This window comes from Urocitellus parryii, chromosome 6 (assembly GCF_045843805.1).
Source record: "Urocitellus parryii isolate mUroPar1 chromosome 6, mUroPar1.hap1, whole genome shotgun sequence".
Classification (NCBI taxonomy): Eukaryota; Metazoa; Chordata; class Mammalia; order Rodentia; family Sciuridae; genus Urocitellus; species Urocitellus parryii.
Window position 1 is genome coordinate 147014598 of NC_135536.1, and position 20227 is coordinate 147034824.

General features: G+C 48.9%; 1 protein-coding gene across 1 annotated transcript in view; it reads left to right on the forward strand.

Moving 5' to 3' along the window:
* The first annotated feature begins 780 nt into the window (after positions 1-780).
* Positions 781-20227, forward strand: part of Aldh1a3 (aldehyde dehydrogenase 1 family member A3) — a 36212-nt gene continuing 16765 nt past the window's right edge. Inside the window, exons 1-8 of the mRNA XM_026394731.2 lie at positions 781-968; positions 5751-5855; positions 8322-8462; positions 13098-13227; positions 13554-13615; positions 14493-14621; positions 16223-16336; positions 18852-18954. Of these exons, the coding sequence (XP_026250516.1) occupies positions 870-968; positions 5751-5855; positions 8322-8462; positions 13098-13227; positions 13554-13615; positions 14493-14621; positions 16223-16336; positions 18852-18954 (883 nt within the window). The 5' untranslated portion in view covers positions 781-869. The remainder of the gene's footprint in view (positions 969-5750; positions 5856-8321; positions 8463-13097; positions 13228-13553; positions 13616-14492; positions 14622-16222; positions 16337-18851; positions 18955-20227) is intronic.

Here is a 20227-nt window from a genome sequence, read left to right on the forward strand (position 1 = left end):
TGGATGGTGGTATGCGCCTGCGAAAGTAAGAGGCCCAGCAGGCACCAGAACTCCAAAGCTCAGCGCATATGCAGAAAGGGCCTCATACTTCTCTTTCTCCTTCTTTGCTTGGTTTGTGATGCCTCAAGGCCGCTGGGAAATTCCGGGCCAGCCGGCCCAGGGTGGACACCGGCGTCCTGGCTCTGGAGGGCTGGAGTGCAGCAGGCATCAGTCTTGCCAGCGCTGGCCTGGCAGCTGGACCCAAAGCGTAGGCTCCTAGGCAGCGACGCTGGGGGTGCCCCGCCAGACGCCCATTCTCTCTGGCGCTACCAGAACCCACAGCTACCGACCTCCGCTGCGCGCGAGGGCCAAAGTTGGGAAAGTGCGGATCCGCAGGGGGCAGGGGGCGCGGCAGGTGCAAACCCGCCCGGCTGCGGGAAGACAGCTGAGAGCTGCTGTGGTCCCTGCACCCAGATCCCTGCCCCGGCTCGGTGTCCCAGCTCTGGGACTTCCGGAGCCCGGCGGCGCTTCGCAAAGATTGTCCAAGGGCAACAACCCGGCGAGAACGCGAGGCGCAGCCGCCCGAGCGCTCCGCACGCGGGCCGCGGAGCCGACACCGGGCCGGGCGGGGGATGGCCGGGCTCCCTCCGGGGCGGCGGGCGGGGTGGGGTGAGGCGGGCCGGCCCCCTCCCCTCCCTTCCGCACGCCCGCCCGCCCGCCCTCCGGTCCTACGGTCCTGCAGCCAATTAGACGGCCCCCTCGGGCGGGAGGCGTGGGGCGCTCCATAAAGCAGCGCGGAGCTGTCACCCCACGAGCAGGCTGCGCACCGCCCAAGCTGAGCCGGCACGCCGCAGACTCAGGCGCCTCGGGCCGCCGAGCGCGGAGGAGCCATGGCCACCACCAACGGGGCCTTGGAGAACGGGCAGCTGGACAGAAAGCCGCCTGCCCTGCCGCGCCCCATCCACAACTTGGAGGTCAAGTTCACCAAGGTGAGGTGGAGGCGCCTCCCACCCGACGGCTGTCGACTCCGGGCTGAGCTGGGCCGGGGGCGCGGGGCGAGGAGTCAGCAGGCGGGAGGTTCTCTGGACTCTTCCTAGAACCAAGATTCTTTGCCTGGGCCAGCGCCTCCCGAAACCGCACCCTTCAGGGGGCATCCCGGGTGGAAACCCGCTCCCCAGGCAGGCTCGAAGGCGGCGGGGCTCGGGGCTCGGGGCTCGGGGCTCTAAGCCTTAAAGGAGGGTGAGAAGACAGTGCAGGGTTGTAACCCAGGGCAGCCCCGACGTGCCCTTGAAGGGCCCTCTTTGAAAGCGAGTGGAGGTGAGCCCTGAGGTGACTCGCCGCACTGTAGTTTCTTTGCAAACCCTGAGGATGGCTTCCTGGGTTGAAAGAGTTGGGCTTTGGGAGGGTCTGAGGTGCCTGGGAATTCCCAGGAGTCTGAGAGGAAGGACCACATGGGAAGCCTAAACTAGGCAGCAGAACCTCAGGAGCAATGAGAGAGCAATGGCAACTTCTATGCTTAGCTGTATCCCGCTTACCAGCCGAACTTGGGAAAGAAGAAAGGAGTTCACTGATGAAACTGTCCTGGTATTTACAGACCAAGAACATGTTCCCCAGAGTTCCAGATCTGGGTCTGGGGATGCTGTGTGTGGCAAGGTCTAAGCTCCCAGGCTCTGTCACAACCCTGCGGTGCTGGGCTCTCTGCTTCTTTACCCTGTTTCCTAGGACTCTGGAACTCTGGCAAAGCAGTGAGATCACCTGCCTGGGGCAGAGGAACATGGCGATGCTGGGAGCAGGGGCCAAGGAGAACTAGGGAGCAGCAGACAGCAGCCTGTCCTGAGAGAGGACAACCCCAGGGCTGTCTGGGATTCTTTCCTCTGATCTGACTGGGAGGGGGCGCTTCAGGGGCTCAGGCCCAAGGCACCTATGGCTTTACTTCTCCCAGTTTTGTCTCCTCTTGTCCGTAGTTACCAATTCCAGCTAACACAATGCTTAGAAAATTCCCTCATCGATTTTACTTTCAAAAGTAGCAATTATCTCTCTCAAATAATTTTAATCAAGCAAAGAAAGTGGCAGGCCATTATGTGTGGCCTTCAGGTTTTGGTCTCTTGGCACTTAATTCCCAAAGTGGGCTGTGTAGACATTTAAATTACTTGACATTTAGATTGACTGTTTTCAGACGGCTCTGTAATCTACAGCAAAGACTGAAAATTGTTTTTAATGTAGTTTCCTTAATAGTATCAGCCTCGAAGGGAAAATTCCAACCCAAATTCTGGGAACAGTTAGAATAGTGCCTTCATTTTTTCAGACCCTAACTCTGCCGTGTTTGGCTGCTGTCATTTTTGGGTGGTGGCGTTTTGCTTTTTAAAGAGTTTTGTAAAACTATAGAAACAGAAAGTGAAGGTATGACCGTCCTTTAGCTTTGTACCTTATTAGTCTTGTCCGAGTAATCTAGCCACACATGAAAAGTTTCCCCTTTTCTCTGTGATTCCTTAGGATCATTTCGGTGTGTAAATGTAGCCCTTTTGGAGGAGGAATTTAGGAGTTTCACAGAGCAATGAGTGACTGTTGTCCTAGTCGGTGTCCCCTTTGCCCATTAAAAAGAAGATGTATGATTTACCTTATACGAAGGAAAGGTAGTGATATGCAGGAATTGAGCTGGGAGTCTTAGAGGGCTTCAACTGCCTGACGCCATGTGTACCTTTCACACTCATGGGGGACAATGTTGCTGTCTGCTCTGTCCCTGCCACTAGCTTAATTTTCTCTGCTCTTGTCCATAGAGGCTTCTCCTTAGCAGCCTGAGTGGCTGTGGGTGAGCACTCCTTCCTTGGTCAGGAAGACTCAGGCTGAGAGACAGTGGGGCTGCCTGCCCAGGGAATAAGTAGAGAGGAGGAGGAAGAGAGGCTGAAGTCCAGCATGGAGGTCCAGGGCAGACAGTTGGCTGGGTGGAACATGTGAGCCCGCAATGGTCTGCTATTTTTCAAAACTGGTGCGTCTCGCTCTTGGAGGATCAGTTTGAGCCCTGGCCTTGATGGTGTGATTTCCAAGGTGAACCAGTTTCCAGAAGGAGGCCTTTGTCAAAGCCTTTCACTTGTTCTCAGATTTTAACATTGAGAGTAGGGTCATGCAATGTGATTTTGGTGAGGGGAAGGTAAGGTCCCTCTAGAGACCTCCACAGACCTCAGAGGATACCAGCCCCTTTCATTTTACGAGACTCTTGCTTTATAAAGTTTCCTCCAACATCAGAGATTCTCTTTTAAAGTTTTGTGCTTCGTTCAAATGACAGTTTATATTATCTCTTTTATGGAAAATAAAATTCCCCCAAATCTCCTGAAAAACATATTCCTTTTGAGCTTATCTGAGTGTCCTGACACCCAGTGGAAATTACTGAAAATGATGCCAGTAGGATTCACTTGTGTGACCACCATCTCGACCTCTGTTCAGGGCACCTTCCAGCTTTGTGCTGATCCTTCCGTAAAATATGAATTCTGTCTACAATTCAACGTTGCTTAATTTTATACCCGATAAAGTTTATTTCACACCAGTTCACAAATCAAGAAAAACAATCCCCTTCCAGACCCTTTATCCTGATTTGGGGTTCAAAACAATACGGCCAGCGTTGTCAGTAGACTACATTCATGGGCCCTTTCCTTATTTGCGTTTTTGTTTTGTTTTAGTGGAGAGAAAAACCAACAGTAGAAACCACTTACAAGATTGCTTCGTAGGGTAGGATAAAGAAAATAACTTTGCTAAATTAAAAACATTGTGATGAAGAGATATGGTTAGAGTCAAGCGGTTTGAATTTTCTTTTTTAAGTTGTCGGTTAGCAAAGACTATGGATCAATGTCACAAGCAACCAAGTTAAAAAAGAATTTTTTTTTTTTTTTTTGGAGGCGCATGCTTGGAGATGAGGTATAGCAGACATCCGATCGTTGCAATCTGTTTCCATCCCCCCTATTTATATTCTTTCTTGCCACCTTCTCACTTTCCCTCCCCCTTGGAATTGATACCAGGAAGGCCTAGAATCAGCAATTTTCGCTGACCGTCTCTATTATCTAACCCACGAAATTTTATCTTGCTATAAATGGGCCTCTCTTCCCGGCCATACTCTCCTCCCCACACTAACCTAACTCCTCTTCTCCGCTTATTAATTTCTCACTGTTACCGACTGATTACTTGCTGCATGGCAAAAGTGGACTCTTGGATTTGGTTTCAGCTGGAAGAATAAACCTGTAATTGAAGCCTGGCCTTTTCCTCACATGCTTCCCTGGGGGCCTGGCCTCACAGGGAAGGCGCTGAGCTTCTAGAAGTCGAATGGGCGAGTTCCTCTGGAACCAGATGCTCTCAGCTCTGGACTCCAAAAGAGAGGGCAGGTAGTCTCTGCCCACCTGCCAGGCAGAGCCTCTCTTCTGCTCATGGTCCCCACCAGAGGCAGCCTGGGTTCCCTTCCCGATGAGCAGCGGAGTTGATACGACAGGGCCTACTCCAGAGAAGTAACCAAGCCGCACACTGGAGGAGATGGCTCCCTTCTCTCGTCTGTCGTCATTGGAGAGTCAAGTGTTCCCAATGAATCAAATTCACAGTCATTGAAATCGGCCCCATAGTGATACAACTCTAATTTTAAACAACTCAAAGAGAAGCAGAATACAAATATATGTGTATGATATCATCTAGATACAAGAATGAAATCCCAATGCACTAGTTCTGTCCTTAGGAATGATGGAAGGCATTGTGTGTGATTTCTGCGACTGGGGTCTTTCCCCGTGACAGGCTGTGCTGACAAGGCCCTCCCAGAGATGCAGCAGGACCTTATCTGTCCTCTCTCAGGGCAGCCAGGACCTCAGTGCTGTCAGAAGGTGCTTAGTACATTATCCATCATCTCTGTTCCTAATTCTTTCCCAAAAGCCCTTTCTTTTAATGTGGTCAAAACTTAGAGGAAACTAAGAGTAAATAGTACATACATCTCAGTGCATGCATAGGCTTTGCAAATTCTTTTTAGTTTGCTCATGATGTCTTTCTTTTTTTTCATTCTTATTTTTTAGCTGTAGTTTTGGATAATTGAGGCTTTCAGTGAAGTGATTTTTGTGCATAATTTCTTGGGTTCTGGATATCAACAGTGTTTTGCTACATGACTTAATATAACCTGAAAATTTTCTATCCCAGATTTTTAACTTTTTGTATTCCAACACTGGTTTTTACCAAGCCCAACAGGAAAATAGACCTTTAAAAGGGGTATGCGAGGGAAGGATGTGCTGATGTGCGTTTATGAAGACTAGAAGATTATGGCACGATCCTCCTATAAGTCAAGGTCCTGTCAGTCCTGCTGGGATTGCAGAAGGAAGAAGGACAGGGACACTCACTGCTTATACACTCTTTGGGGGCAGGCAGATTGCTCGCCACTTTCTATACCCAAACCTGCTTCATCTTTCCCCAAAGTCTATGAGGGTGTAGGATTCAATCTACCCCCTCTATTTAACAATTTAACCCAGCTTTTTCCTTTGTGAATCCAGGTTATTGTTATAAAAACAATAATTTAGAAAAACTCCAATCCATTTTAGTTCTACTGTGACAACTTGGGTTCTAATTCTGAATTTGCTCCAAGTTGGTGACTTGGTCATGTGACGGGATGTTCTGTCTTCTCCGGGTCTCATCTGTAACACATCCACGGGGAGGTGGGAGAGAGGGTGGATAAGACGTTACCTAAGGTCCTTAGCATGTTGAAATTATATGATTTTGATTTAAACCTAATTCGTTACACTTCCTTTCCTGGTTAGATATTTATCAACAATGACTGGCATGAATCCAAGAGTGGGAAAAAATTTGCCACATATAACCCTTCAACTCTAGAGAAAATATGTGAAGTAGAAGAAGGAGATAAGGTAGGTCCCCCCCACCCCCACTCCTCAGTAATTCAATTATAGATAAATGAAGGATAAGGAAGCCGTGTGGTTTAGTTGTAAAACAGATTGGGCCCACCCTGGGGGTAGGGCCTGGGTAATCGCACTGGCCCGTTGGTATGTGCAACTCAGACACATGTTCTTGAATGGGATCAATTACAGACAGTCTTTGCAAAGAGTCACTCTCCTTTGATAGATGTTTCCCCATCTATGAGGATGACCTCAGCTATCCTCATCACGTGGCTAAAGGAAAGGTTTTTATCAATTATTTGAACCTGGAGTCATTAAAGACTCTTTCCAGAAAGCATTTCCGGCTGGGGTGTTTCACCAAACCGCAGCATTCTGGCAGGAGACACTTAAAAAAAAATACACTTGCAGGAAAAAAGAGTTACAATCCAAGTGATGTGGAGGTAGTAATAATATCATGTAACCATCAGATGTCTTTTGTACTAGAAACTTCCATGATTGTGTAAAGCTGAAGTCTATGTAACCTTGTTGGCTAGGCAGGGTCTATGTTATCCTATAGAAGCTAACGAATATTTCAAGGCCATAAAGTGTATTTTGAACTGAAAGATTAAAGGTCTTGTACAGAAAAAAGGGAAACATGACCCCTTCTTCCACCACTAGAATACTGAACAGACACTCTTTTTTTTTTTTTTTGAGATGGGGGTCTCACTATATCATCCAGGCTGGTCCTGAATTCCTGGGTTCAACCAGTCCTTTTGCCTATATTCTTCTTCTTCTCCTCCCACCCTTGGATATTGAACCCAAGGCCATGTATCACTGAGCTATATCCCCTTCCCTTTTTTGTTTTTTATTGTGAGACACAGCGTTGCTAAATTACTAAGGCTAGCTTGGAACTTATGATCCTCCCGACCTAGCCTCTGGAGTAGCTGGCACTGGCATTAGAGGTAGGCACCATCATGCCCAGCTTGGATACATTTTTTTTTTTGGTATTAGGGATTGAACCAATGGGTACTTAACCACTGAGCCACATTCCCAGCCCTATATTTTATTTTATTCAGAGGCAGGGTCTCACTAAGTTGCCAAACTGAGGCTGGCTTTGAACTCAAGAACCTCCTGCCTCAGCTTCCTAAACCACTGCACCTGGTTGAATAGATATTCTTAATCGGTGTATTAGTGATGTTGAAATGGTTGGGTATTGGTTGTGTAGGTGAGGTAGGCTTGGATTTTCTCCCACCAGGGAAAGTCTTGTGATACATATGCAATGCACAGTGGGTCGCCCACATAGACACCCCTCCATGTGACTTCTTATTTTAAGCTCTGTTTTCTAAGAAAGTAGCACAGGAGCCCTGCAGGGAGGGCATGATGTTAAATGGGATTCCCACTTGATGATTCCCAAGTGTCCCAAAGGGGCATCAGGGAAGAAACTGAGACTCTTGCCCCCCCCCCCACATCCCCTGCAGATGGAGAGGTCCTGGCCTCCACCCCAGAGCCCAAAACAAGGAATACAGTGACCCAGTATCTCCCATGCCAAAGCTTTTGCTCACCCCCTTGCAAACTTTGGAGACAGATCCTAGGTGCAGTCCCCATCTGACTGATGTCCTGTGTTCACTGCCTGATGCACCTCCCCAGGGGTAGGGACTCAGAGCGACCTTCAGGGTGGATCATTAGCCATCAGCAACCAGAACCTTGAGGCCCATTTTCCTGAAAATGAGGCTAGGTGATGCTCTTCTAGATAACTCCGGCTTTTTTTTCCGTTTTAAGAAGGCGATTCAGGGCTGGAGGTGTGGCTCCATGGCAGAGCCCTTGCCTAGTGCTCAAAAGGCTCCAGGTTCAATCCCCAACCCCTCCCACCACCACCACCGCAACAAAGAATAGTTCCTTTGTAATTATTCTCAGTGTGCAAAAGAGAGCTCCTTGTCTATAAAATGATGCAACAGTTCTGTACCCATGGGGTACAATGAGGCTGAAATCAGAAGGCCTTCATGGCTGTCACAGCCGCTGCCTGACTTCAGATGACTGCGGACTCTTGAAATGTGATCAGCTCTTCAATCTACAGAAGCATAAATCCACCCCCCACCATCAGCCCTCTTGGGCCACAGTGGAAAATCTTTTCATAGTTGAGTCACCAAGAAAAAGAGTCAAGGTTGGTGACTTTATTAAAATGCTCTTTGAATCAGAAAGGAGGTTAATACTTGGCCGTGGTAGAAATTTTGAAAAAGACTTAAGAGGCAAAGGAAAAAGAGAAGAACATCCCCTTCCCACTCCCTCACATCCATGCAAACTTTGGAGACAGATCCTTGGTGCAATCCCACCCCCATCCCCACCCCCATTCCTACATTCGGGTGACTTAAGTTTAGCTTCTGTGCTGGACCCACCTCGGTGCTACAGTGGCTCCACGCTGCTATTCTCTGTCGCTGACAGCAGAGTGGTCCCAAACTGTAGATGCATCAAAAATGACACTCTGTCATTTTGGCCACTCAGCCTGATGTGGACAGGGCCGTGGAGGCCGCACAAGCCGCCTTCCAGAGGGGCTCCCCGTGGCGCCGCCTGGATGCCCTGAGTCGTGGCCGGCTGCTGCACCAGCTGGCTGACCTGATGGAGAGGGACCGCGCCATCCTAGCCGTGAGTAGACTTGGGGCATTTTCACGTGGGGACTGTGACTGGGTGGTATCCTGGTCCCACCTACATGTTTATGTACTCAATATTTTTTCTTTTTCACATTGACTTCCTTTAAACTTCAATCTAACCTCATCCTGAATACAGTAGTCCCCCTTTCTCTAACCTTTCCCATTACATGACTTCACTCACCCAGGGTCAATCCTGGCTCAAAAATATTAAGTGGAAAATTCCAGAAAAAAGAAGCAATTTATAAGATTTAAATAACTTACTATAGTGTATTGTTATAATTGTTCTATTTTACTTTTAGTTATTATTGTTAATTTCTCATTGTGCTGATTTATAAACTACATCTGTATCATAGGCATATGTGTGTATACGAAAATCATAGTATTATGGGGTTAGTTACTCTCTGCAGTTTCAGGTATCGAAGGGACTTAAAATATGTACTCCATGGATATGAGAGGTGGTTGCTGTAATAATATGCATGTAACTACAGATTTAATGTGCTGGTTGTGGGAGGGTGCTCTTATACTTATCGAATCACTTATAGAAAAAAATAAACTAAAATCATTTCTGTATTACTCCTGAATTGAGCAGGGGTGAGCCTGTGTGGAGTGGTGGTCAAGGCAGGATAGCCTGGTTATAGGAAACCTCAGAGAATGAAAGATCTGGGCTTAAATCTTAGCACTGCCACTTACTAGCTATGTGACCTTGGACAAGTTTCTTAACATCTCTGAGATTTATTTCTTCATGTGAAATTTCACTAATAATGATGTCTAAGCATTGTAAGAATGTTCCCATTTAAAATCCTTAACAGAGTTCATGGCATTTAGCAAGCACTAATTACATGATCTTTCTGTGGTTATAATAGTTATAATATTAATTGTTGTAATAGTGTTATGTGAAGACCCAGGTTCTAAAAAACCGAGCTTCATGCCCACTGGCCACTAATTTTTAGATACCTTAGTTCCTCAGCTGTAAAATGGGGACATCTGCTGCCCAGCCCATGAGGTTGGAATGCCCCATGAGACGGGGCTGGGAAGGCCTTCATATGTTGTAAATGTGTTCTTTAACAGGATCCTCAGAACTTTCTTTGTGTTGAGGTGGGTGACAAGAGGACACTTCAGGGCCACTGGCTTGCAACCTACACATCCATCCTTTGTATGCTCAGACTCCTGTTTTTAAAACTTGTTCTAAACCTTGAGGCTCAGTTTGTAGGAGAGGAATTTTCTTTGGGGCCTTTGATTTGGAAAAAAAACCCAGCTTTTCTGATGTTGAGAACAAGAAGCACCTGTTTAAAGGCTGGTGTCAGCCAGGACATAGAGTTGCTTTTGTCTCTGAATCTGTTTGTTGGAGGCAGAGGAACTCTTGGGTGCATTTCCCTGAGGGCACCTCTGCAGAGAAACCAGAGCCCCTTTCCTTCCCCCTTCCTTCCTTCCTTCCTTCCTTCCTTCCTTCCTTCCTTCCTTCCTTCCTTCCTTCCTTCCTTCCTTCCCTCCCTCCCTCCCTCCCTCCCTCCCTCCTTTCCTCCCAGTGGCCAGTGGTTTGTTGGCTGAATCTGACTCCGGGTGAGGATAGCTTCCTCCTGAGCGAGCGAGCTCTTCTCTCCACAGAGCCTCTGGTTTCTTCCTGCACCGAAAGCCAGCCTCGACTCTCAAGCTGCCAAACTGGCTTTTTCAAAAACATTTCTGTTTTCACCCTGCATGAGCTCATCGGTCTGCAATGTCGTGTGGACTAATAGCAGGCTGGAGAGGATGTGCCCTGGGCACCCCTCCCCACCCTGTCCTCAGTGTCAGCATCATCCTGGGAGCAGCAGCGGCTGCAAGGCCACCTTCCTCTTCATCCGCCCCATTGTCCCAGCGTGGCTGTGTTTTGATAGCAGCTGAGGAGCGTTGGAGGAACTCCCGGGCGCCGCCCAGCAAATCTCCCCTGCCATCAGAACCTCGCTGTCCACAAGAAATAAGATCCAGCTCTTTGCCACGACATGAAAGGGACAAGGGAATTACAGGCAAATATGGTTTTTGAAACTCCAGCCACATCACAGGCGAGCTCCTCACTCTCCACCTTGATATGGTTTCCTGCGTTCCCAAGTAGAAAGTGCTTCTCTCCTTCTTATTCTCTGGCCGGCTTAGTGGCTTGACAGAGCTGGGTGTTTATTGTGGTCAGTGTTTGGAAACAGATGTGGGGGAATCCAGTGGCCCCTGACTTTTTCTCCCTCGCAGAAGCACCCCAGGTGCAGGCTCTGGCTCTTTGGGTGCTCCTTTTGGCAGCATCCAAACAGGGGCTCTCCTGCAGCTTCTCCCTGTCAACCTGTGTGCCATTTCTGGGTTCTGTCACTTAAAAGCCTGGACATGCAGACCGTGCAGGGCAGTTCCCACCTGCCACACCTTTCTGTCCTTCTTCAGTATCTCATGGTTGCTATGTCTTAATTATTCAGAAGGCATTTCCTTTTTCCAAAAATGTGAATAAACTTAGGAGTAGCTGTGGTTTCCTTTGGTTGAGCCACTACCATAAAGAAGCATAGCCTCCTTGTACTGGTGGTGCAGCCTTCTGGGCTCTGATGCTCTTTCCAGGGCCACACTGGCCAGCCCTGCCGAGAGGAAGGAGCCGATGCCTTCCCCTTCTCTTTTGTTAAGTAGCTTAAGAGGCAACTGTTCCATTCAGTAGCTAGCACTTGGTTTCTCAGGTTCCTGTCCACTCCTTCACCTGGGAATTTTTTTTTTGTTTTTTAAGAATTTTCTGTCTGAACCTATAGTGACCTGGATTCCATAAAACTAACCTGGAAAATTCATATTATCACTCCAGGAAGTTCATGATGAAGCTAATGATTTTTTTAAAAACACACACACACACACACAATGCTTACTGAATGCTCTCCATGTAGCTGGCTTGTAAGTACTTGACCTCAGTATTTATTATCCCCTTTAAGAGATGAGAAAACTGAGGACCAAAGAGGGTAAGTAACTTGTCCAAGGTCACCCAGCCAAAGGTGGAAAAGCCAGGATCAGAGGCAGTTAACAGTTACGCTGCAAATTTACCCACAAAGTCAAAGTCTTCTCCCTTGTCTTATTCCAGAAAAGAGCCAAGAATAAACTCCTGGTTCCATCAACAGGCAGATTCTGTCTGGAGTAGCTGTGTCCTAGAGACCTTTTTGGTATTATTTGCAATTGCTAAGTTTTTTTCCTGGGAAACTAAAAGTTCCACCTTGGAATGTGAATCAATAGGAGCCAAAGGAACAGTTTACTGGATGTCACACTGGCCTGATTTGGTCCCTAAGTGGTGGCTGCTAGGGATGGGACACATACCCTGTCTTCTCCAGCCCCCAGGGGAGGATCACCAAGCACCTGCATAGTACCTAAAGGGAAATCAAAGTCATGGGTCTCCTTTGGACTCCTTGCAAGGCACACGCAGTGGTCTAGGTACCTGTCTCCTCACTCTCACACCAACCTAGAAAGGAGACACTGTTGTTATTCTCAATTTACAGGTGAAGAAACTGAGGCAGGGGGAGATTCAGGTCTTACCCAAGGCCTCTCAGCTAGCATTAATCAGGGTGACCCCCAATTTAGAGGGGAGTTGGCTCATCCCTAAAGCAAAGGTATTATAGAGGAGACCCAAGCTTCTCAAGTCTTCCAAGATGCAAATGCCCCCCGGGCAGCCACCCAAATGGTAGTCATTGTGCTGGTGGACACCCCAAGTTCAGTGCTGGCTGTGTGGGTGCCCATGGTTGAGTCATTGGTCTCTGTCAGCTTCACCATCCGCACCTTTAAGTGGGAATGGAGATGCCGCACTTGGGATGGGATCCATGCCCGTGCAATAGGGTCAAAGCCCTGCATAGGAGCAGAGGCCTTCCTTCCTGCCTGCCTGCCTTCCTTTTTACATCATCATCTCACTGCATTGATGCTTCCGCAGGAATCCAGCCCTGGGCTATGTGTCAGGGTGGCCACTTCCTGCAGAGATGGATGACTGGCAGTTTCAGTGTTGGACTCCACTGGGGTTGCTTGTCTAAGAAACAAAGGGGTTCTCTTTACCCCAGGCTGGAAATAGAAAAGAATCCCTGCATTGAGCTGCTGCACACTCGCTCGCCCTGCGTAACCACCTCCCCGTCCATGAGCTGCTCCCCGGCTCTGTTTCCGGCTGCATCAGCGAAGTTAGGACGCATAGCAGCCTTCTGGGCCCCATCACCCTTTCCAGGACCACACTGGCCAGCCCTGCTGAGAGGGGAGAACTCATGCCTTCCCCTTCTCTTTTGTTAGAGGAAGCCACTTTCTCACGAGCCAAATGTCCCAGAGCTTCCCCAGAAAGCATGTGTCGTGTCCAAGCTCACGTGTCCAGATCAGAGAGCCGAGGCCCCTGCGGTCTAGATGAAGACCAAATGGCATGGAGGACCTTTAATGAGGCTTCCGGTGAACCTTCAAGGGCAGCATGTGCCCAGAGCCCTAGCTGAGCCCCCAGCCTTAGGCATTTGGCAATAAAAGCAGCCCTGGCTTTTATTCGATTTATTGTCATGCTTTCTGAAGTGACAGGGGGGACTGAGGTCCAGAGATCAATGTCCTGGAACTGTGTCTTCTCCTCCATCTTTACCAACCTGACAGATAAAAGGAAGCCTCCTCTACAATGGATGTCATCTTGTTATTGCAGACCCTGGAGACGATGGACACGGGGAAGCCATTCCTCCACGCCTTTTTCATTGACCTGGAGGGCTGTATTAAGACCTTCAGATATTTTGCAGGGTGGGCAGACAAAATCCAGGGCAGGACCATCCCCACAGGTGAGTCAAGCAGGACAGACTCTGGCCTCACGGGGGAGTCTCTTTGGGGCTCTGTCTTCTCCTTCCTCCAGGCGGCCCTTTCAGAGCCCCTCCAAGTCATTTTCCCATCCACCCCCCACCCCTGCAAAATGGTGCTGTGCTGATGCCTCTCGTAAGGAACCTACTTCATTTTTGAAGTTAAGTTCCAGTCACTCCTTGTATAACAGACAAGGCTTGGAGCTGGCACCCTCGTGGGCTTCCGGGTTTCCTTCCTGTCTTTACTGCTTGAAATGCTTAACCTTGATGAAGTGAGAGCACTCTTGCCCACTGGGTCACCTTTCTTCCAGATGACAATGTTGTGTGCTTCACCAGGCACGAGCCCATCGGTGTGTGTGGGGCCATCACGCCAGTAAGTCTGACAGCTTTTCTTGATAGACCCTTATATAGACCCCACCCTGCTTCTCTGTGTCCTCTGGAGCCAAATTCTGGTGTGTGTTTTGTGCCTTGTGCCAGCACTGATTGAGCCTGTGTTTGGTGGCCTGGTACTCCGAGGCAAGGGCTCTTGAGATAGGTTAGAGAGGCCAGCTCTAGGTGTTGGCAGAAGGCATGGTAGATTCCAGCCAGTGGTTAGGAATGACCAGTATCCCTAGGAGGTGGTTTTTAGCTGGGCCTTAAAAAAGACAAGTTCAACAGGAAAAAGGGGTTCCAAACAGGATTGGCCTGGACAAAGTGGGGCTGCTTGGAAGGAAAGAGCAGGTGGGAGCCAGAGGTCAGGTGGAGATGAGTACCTGTGTCAGGTGGCAGAGGCCCGCTCTGGTAGCCTTGGCTTCTGAGGGGCTGGGGCTTCCATTGGGCCGTGCCAATGCTGGTAGGTGCCCCAGGCATGCAATGATGCTGCCCATCTGTTTGGGAAGCCCAGGTGCCCAAGGTGGCAGTCGGGCTGGGGGGTAGGGGGGCAGTCAGCGGACTGAATTGAGGATTGAAAAAGTGCTCAGGAGGCAGGGAGGATGTCGCCCCCGCAGCAAACATTTTGGAGGGGGAATGTCATGTAGATCCAGCTGAATTCACTCCTCCTGGGCTACCTAGCCATCGGGACCTCACAGGTACAGTTTAGGAAGCGCTGGGGAACCATGTAGCCCTGACCATGGCACCTCCTGTGTCACCCCTTCAACCCGAAACCTAGATGGTGAAAAGCAAGTAGTGTCCTCCCCAGAGGTATCGTTGGGCACCTGGGTGGGGGCAGGACGAACCTGGGCCCCCAAGGCCTTCCCTGTGCTCTGTCTCAGTGGAACTTCCCGCTGCTGATGCTGGTGTGGAAACTGGCGCCCGCTCTCTGCTGTGGGAACACTGTGGTCCTGAAGCCGGCCGAGCAGACCCCCCTCACCGCCCTCTATCTCGGCTCTCTAATCAAAGAGGTAAGACACCCAAAAAGAAAATAGTATGTGTTCTTGATCGCATTCCCACTCCTAGGAACCGCTCCCTGTCACAGGACGTGACAGTGGCAGCCAGCTCACGATGGAGTGGGAAAGGAACAGTTCCCTGTGTTTGGCTTGGCAACTGCACTTTCTTTCTCCTGCTTGTGGTCACTGAGCTGGAAGAAATGCCATCCCTCCCAGTGGTCCCAGTGAGAGCATGCCACTTTTATTACGGGCTCAAACCCTATGGTTTAAAACTCAATGTTTTTGTCTAGAGGATTTGCAGGAGGGTCACCCGAGAGGGAGTCAAATATCCAGGGGGTTCTTTGGGCTGTGGAGTTGTGGGGTGTAAAATGGTCCTCTTCTCTCTTGGGGGAGTGACCCCACCCATGCTAGCTGAAGTAGCACAGCCAATGCAGGCTTTCCCAGGGGCCTCTCCAACAGTGCCCTCTGCTCTGCCAGCAACCATCTTCCCCACAGGGACGCTATCTACCAGACACACCTGGCAACCTATTTTATTCATCCCCTCATCAACTTGTATATAGCAAAGACTTAGAAAAAGAAACAGGAAGAAAAGAGGGGTGGGAGAAAAGGTCCTTTCCTTTCACTTCTCTGCTGGATCCATGGGACTGGGATGCATGTCCTGTATTCCTGTGATCAAGGTCGGAACTTGGATAATAAATCCGGCTTTCCCTTTCTTTTGACCAGTGATGTAGGTCATGAGCATGACATTGACCGCACTTATGGATTCTAAAATAACGACTGAAAAAATGGGAAAGTAGAGATTTGAGCACTGTGTCCCAAACTCTTCACTTTTTAAAATAACATGTTTTCAGTAAGACATGGGACAAGTCGGGGGTAGCACCCTCCGTCTTGTTCAGCGTAGAGTGTTCTTAGTTAATGAGGAGCCCTTAAATGTGCAAAAACAAGGTGTGAGTGTGAAAGCAGTGACAGCCCCTGCCAGCTCCTGTGTGAGCCAGGCTGAATAAGCAAAGGACATGGAGGGAGTGATCTCTTGTTCTATTTGCAGCATTAATTTAAATGTGAACAGCGTTGCTTGGGAAGGATGTTTTGCAGGTGCCTCTGAGCCTGGGAGTTTGTGACAAAGTGCCTCTCGTCCCCTCAATGCATGTGCACACACATATACACACGTTCACACTCCTACACGCTGACATACACATGCACATGTGTACTCACACATGCGCACGCGTGCGCGCACATATACACACACACACACACACACACACACACACTATTGCATGCACACATACACACTGAATGGTACTTTTCTACAAGGGGGCCAGTGCCACCTTGTGGTATCATTGTGCATTTATTTGCTCATGAGCCCTCTCAGGTGGGAAGCCCTTCTTGGAGGAGCCCAGCCTGCTCCCTGGGCTGGCAGCAGGGGTTGAGAAATCCAGGTCAGTTCCCAGGAGCTGAACCTGTCCAGGTCCTGGTGTGTGTATGACCCAGGCCCAGGCTTGCTATGGGGATGCTGCTCTGCATGGGAACATCACACAGCCCCAGCTTTCCCCCCATGCATCATCTGTGACTGACACTGGTCTGCTCTCTTCCTCTGATGCCATCTCGCTTTCTTCCAGGTCGGGTTCCCTCCAGGTGTGGTGAACATCGTGCCAGGATTTGGGCCCACAGTAGGAGCAGCAATTTCTTCTCACCCTCAGATCAACAAGATAGCCTTCACCGGCTCCACAGAGGTACCCGTCCTCACTGCTGGCACAAGTGGCAGCAGCTATATTACTTGAGACCTGCAACTATTTCCTTTAAAAATTCAAATATAATATTTTCTACTTCTAAATTTGATAATGTTTTAGTTCATAACAATCAGTTTCCAATCTGAATAAATATTTAATAGAACTCAAAAGTCTTAGAATAAAAGATTGAAAGAGAAGATAAATTAAAAATGTAAGACATCCATGTCGCACACAATAGCATAATTAAGGGGTAACTAACAAACTGGGAGAAAGCCCGTTGTAATGTATGCAGATTCCCAAGAATTTGTATCTTCATATGTGAAGTATTCCTATAAATCAATGAAAAGGAAAAAAAAAGAATGATGGGGAAATGGGCAACACAGAGAAATACTGAGTGCCTAATAATTTAACCTAGTTAACTGGTGATCAGAGAAAAGCTTGTTCAAATGAAATTCACACTCTTCTTTTGTCTGTCCATTTGATAAAAACTGAAATGATGTTGTTGAGAAAATAGGAAAACAGACACTCGTCAATACTGTCCCTAAGGTGGAAGGTGAGATTTAACAGTATTGATTAAAAAATTTCAAAGTGAAAACTTTTGATTCAGAGATTCCACGTTAAGGAAATTACTGTGCTTTAGAGAGATATGCTCATAACCTTCAAGGACATATTTCCCCAATACATCTGCTCTTAAAATGTCATACGGTCCTTATAACCAGAGCAACTGTCTATGACCCATTAGGAGGTACGAAAAACTGAACTGTAGGAAGTTAACTACAACATGGTCCCATTAGTAAACCTATGTGTGTATGGAAATGGAAACCATCTGGGAGGGATTCCCAAGAAATGACAATGGCCATCTCTGGGGCAGATCCTGGAACGTGAGATGAGAAAAGACACAGATGTCCCCTTTAATTTCTATGCATCTGTATTTGGAATTTTTTTAATGACAACAATCTTCTGTACTTAAAAAAGAAATGAATAAGTGCTTCCCATGTCACAAACACTCCTACCTCCATTCTAATTTAATCCAATAAGGAACCTGCCTCCCCTTCTAGAACCCTGAAAGAGGGTGCTGGTGTCCTCTGCTTTGACAGCCAAGGTGGGCATCATGTAGGAGTGTAGTCAGAATGAAATTGGGCTCTAACCTACAGCCACGACGGGCAGTGGGTGCTCAGGACACTGAACTGAATAGCTGGTCCAGTCATCAGGGCAGAGCCGTGGCTCCTGCCCTCCAGGGGCTCCCCTGCCTTCTCACCCAGCAGCAAAGTTGTCCCCGCCCCTCCCACGCCTCTGTGCAGATGTCCTGTGTCCTCTCTGGGTAACCGTAAGTCCAGCTGGGAGATGCCTGCTTCACTCAAAAGCCAAGGCCAAGCAAACGGCCTCTGCGGTCCCAGGGATTGCTCAGCCAGAGGGCACCTCCAAAACCAGGTGCTTTTAAACTGCCCCAGCAGCCCTGCTGTCCTCCACACCCCACCCCACCTCGCCATAAATTGCCATCCTGGGACAGGCTGGTTTTGCTTTTGTACTTCCCTTGGAGACCAGTATTGTCATTATGGATTCCTGACCTCATCCAGGCCATCACCCATGAGCTCGAAGATTTTATTCTCGTCTATTTTATCTTATTTTCATAGGGCTGGGAATGAAGCCCAAAGCCTTATGCATACTCCACAAGCCCTCTGCCATGAGCTCCATGCCCAGTCTGAGATTGCTGGTTTTTAAAATGTGTTCCTCCCCCAACGTTGGGAGAAAGCCTCAGCCCTGCCTTTGCTAGCTGTCCAGCTCTTGGGCCTCAGCATCAGCATTGGTCTCTAAGCGTCTTCCCTGCTCTACCATCCTTAGTGGCTGGCTTTACTTCTTTCTCAAATTAAGTCATGGAGGCATGCTGGATAACCCTCCACTCCAGGGCAGGCACGCATTGGGCCATGGGAGAGACCCCACTGGACACGGGAGGGAGGCTGAGTGTTACTGTTTGCTGTCTGATGGATTGTTCTCCTGTTTCTTCATCATGCCTCAATTCTCTGCCCACCTGCCCACACTAGCTTCAGTCCTAATTCTCAAAACATCCTTCAAATTATACCAAAGAGCCACACCTTCCCTACTGGGCTGTCGGAATTTCAGCTATTACTACCACTACTACTGAGAGGTGGAGGAGTCACCCCTCAATATCTCAGTATCTTGAGCCCTTTTCAGATGCATGGGCCAGACTGCTGGGCCCAGAGGGGCAGGTTCTGGGAAGGCAAGTAGATGGCTATGCCCGTGGGCAAATCTCAGGACCATCCAGAGATTCCCATCCACACCTGTGAGTGGAGTGGCTCCAGGATGTCAGATCAGTCTAAGGGAAGATGCTGGCCGAGGCCAGGGGAGCTCCATCAAGGCCTAGGGCCCCACGGAGAGGCAAGTGCCCTGGCCCTGCAGTGCTGCCTGCCAGGCTGGTCCATGACTCTAGCTAGCATGTACATTTCAGCTACACTAAGTTATGTCCAAGGTTTAATCTGGCTTGTTTTTTGTCCTGAAGGTTGGAAAGCTGGTTAAAGAAGCCGCCTCCCGGAGCAATCTGAAGAGGGTGACATTGGAGCTTGGGGGCAAGAACCCCTGTATCGTGTGTGCTGATGCTGACTGTGAGTCTCTGTCCCTTCTGGGTTTTTTTTCCTGGAACTTCAAACATCTGTAAATCCTGCCCCACTTCCTGGCCTGCATTCAAGACCAGCTGAGAGAGACATCATCACAGTCAGTGGGGGTATTTCCCTCCTTGGGCCAGCCTGCCTGCCGTCTGCCAGCCATGACCAGGCAGATGGAGATCACACTGTCTGCTCTATTGCTGATAGAAAGCTACACTGGAGAAGGACATGGCCAGGGCAGAAGCTGGAGGAGCTGCCTGAAGCTGCCCCTCACGATTAAGTTCATGTTCCTGACTCTGCCAGGCTGCAGTTGGGGCCCTGAGGAGCTGACAGGCCTAGTTTTCCCCCCAGACCCCCTGTAGGGTAGAAAAGGGGCAAGAGAATGAGGGAAAGTGGGGAGACAGGTGCTCTCCACTCTCAGCAGCTGTTATTCTACCCTTGAGTCAGAATCTCCTGCAGTGTTCCCAGGCTCTCCGAAGAGTTGTATCTTCCTTCTTTGTCTCCTGCCTGATTGATTAATCCGAGAAAGATGGTGGCAACTGACTCTTAAAAAAAAAAAAAAAAAAAAAAAAAAAAGCCCGTGGTCTGTCTGGGTACTGTCTCTTCCCTGGGAAAGCCACCTGCACAGCAGTTAGGGAGTGGCTGGAGTCTTGCTCCAGCTGTATGACATAATATTAAAATATATGCTATTCTTGGCTGCCATGTCTAGAAGAGGATAGAAGGGACTATACTGGGCCTTCATTTACCTACAGGGTCAACTATCAAAAAGTATGACTTCCCAATACCTTGAGGACCTTTGCCTTAAAGAACGTCCTCCCCTGTGTGTTCACTACTGCCAGAAATTCCCGTCGTAAAGAACAAAACCTTCCATTCCTCACACAAATAAGGCCAGAATGGCAAATATCCCTGAGAGGGGAAAAATGGTCCTGGCACAATTTCTTGCTATGGTGTGAATGACTGATATCAGTTCCTTTTCCTGAAGCTGGTTTTCAATGGGAGAGAAGCAGGGTAAGGAAACAAGCTCCCGATGGACTACCCATTTCTTGCCTGGGTTGGTGCTCCCTTGTGGAGGCCTCATTAGTGTTGCTCATGGTCTCTAGAGTCACATGGAGCTGTGGGGTGCTGCCCCATTGCAGCTCATATTTGGAGTCCTAAACTCTCATCCAAAAGAGCCAGGACTCCTGTTTTGCATTCTTGGGCCACTGTGTCTGGGAGCCTCATCTGCACTCCAGCTCACCTTCTTGTTCTTTTGTGGCACAAAAGTCACAACCAT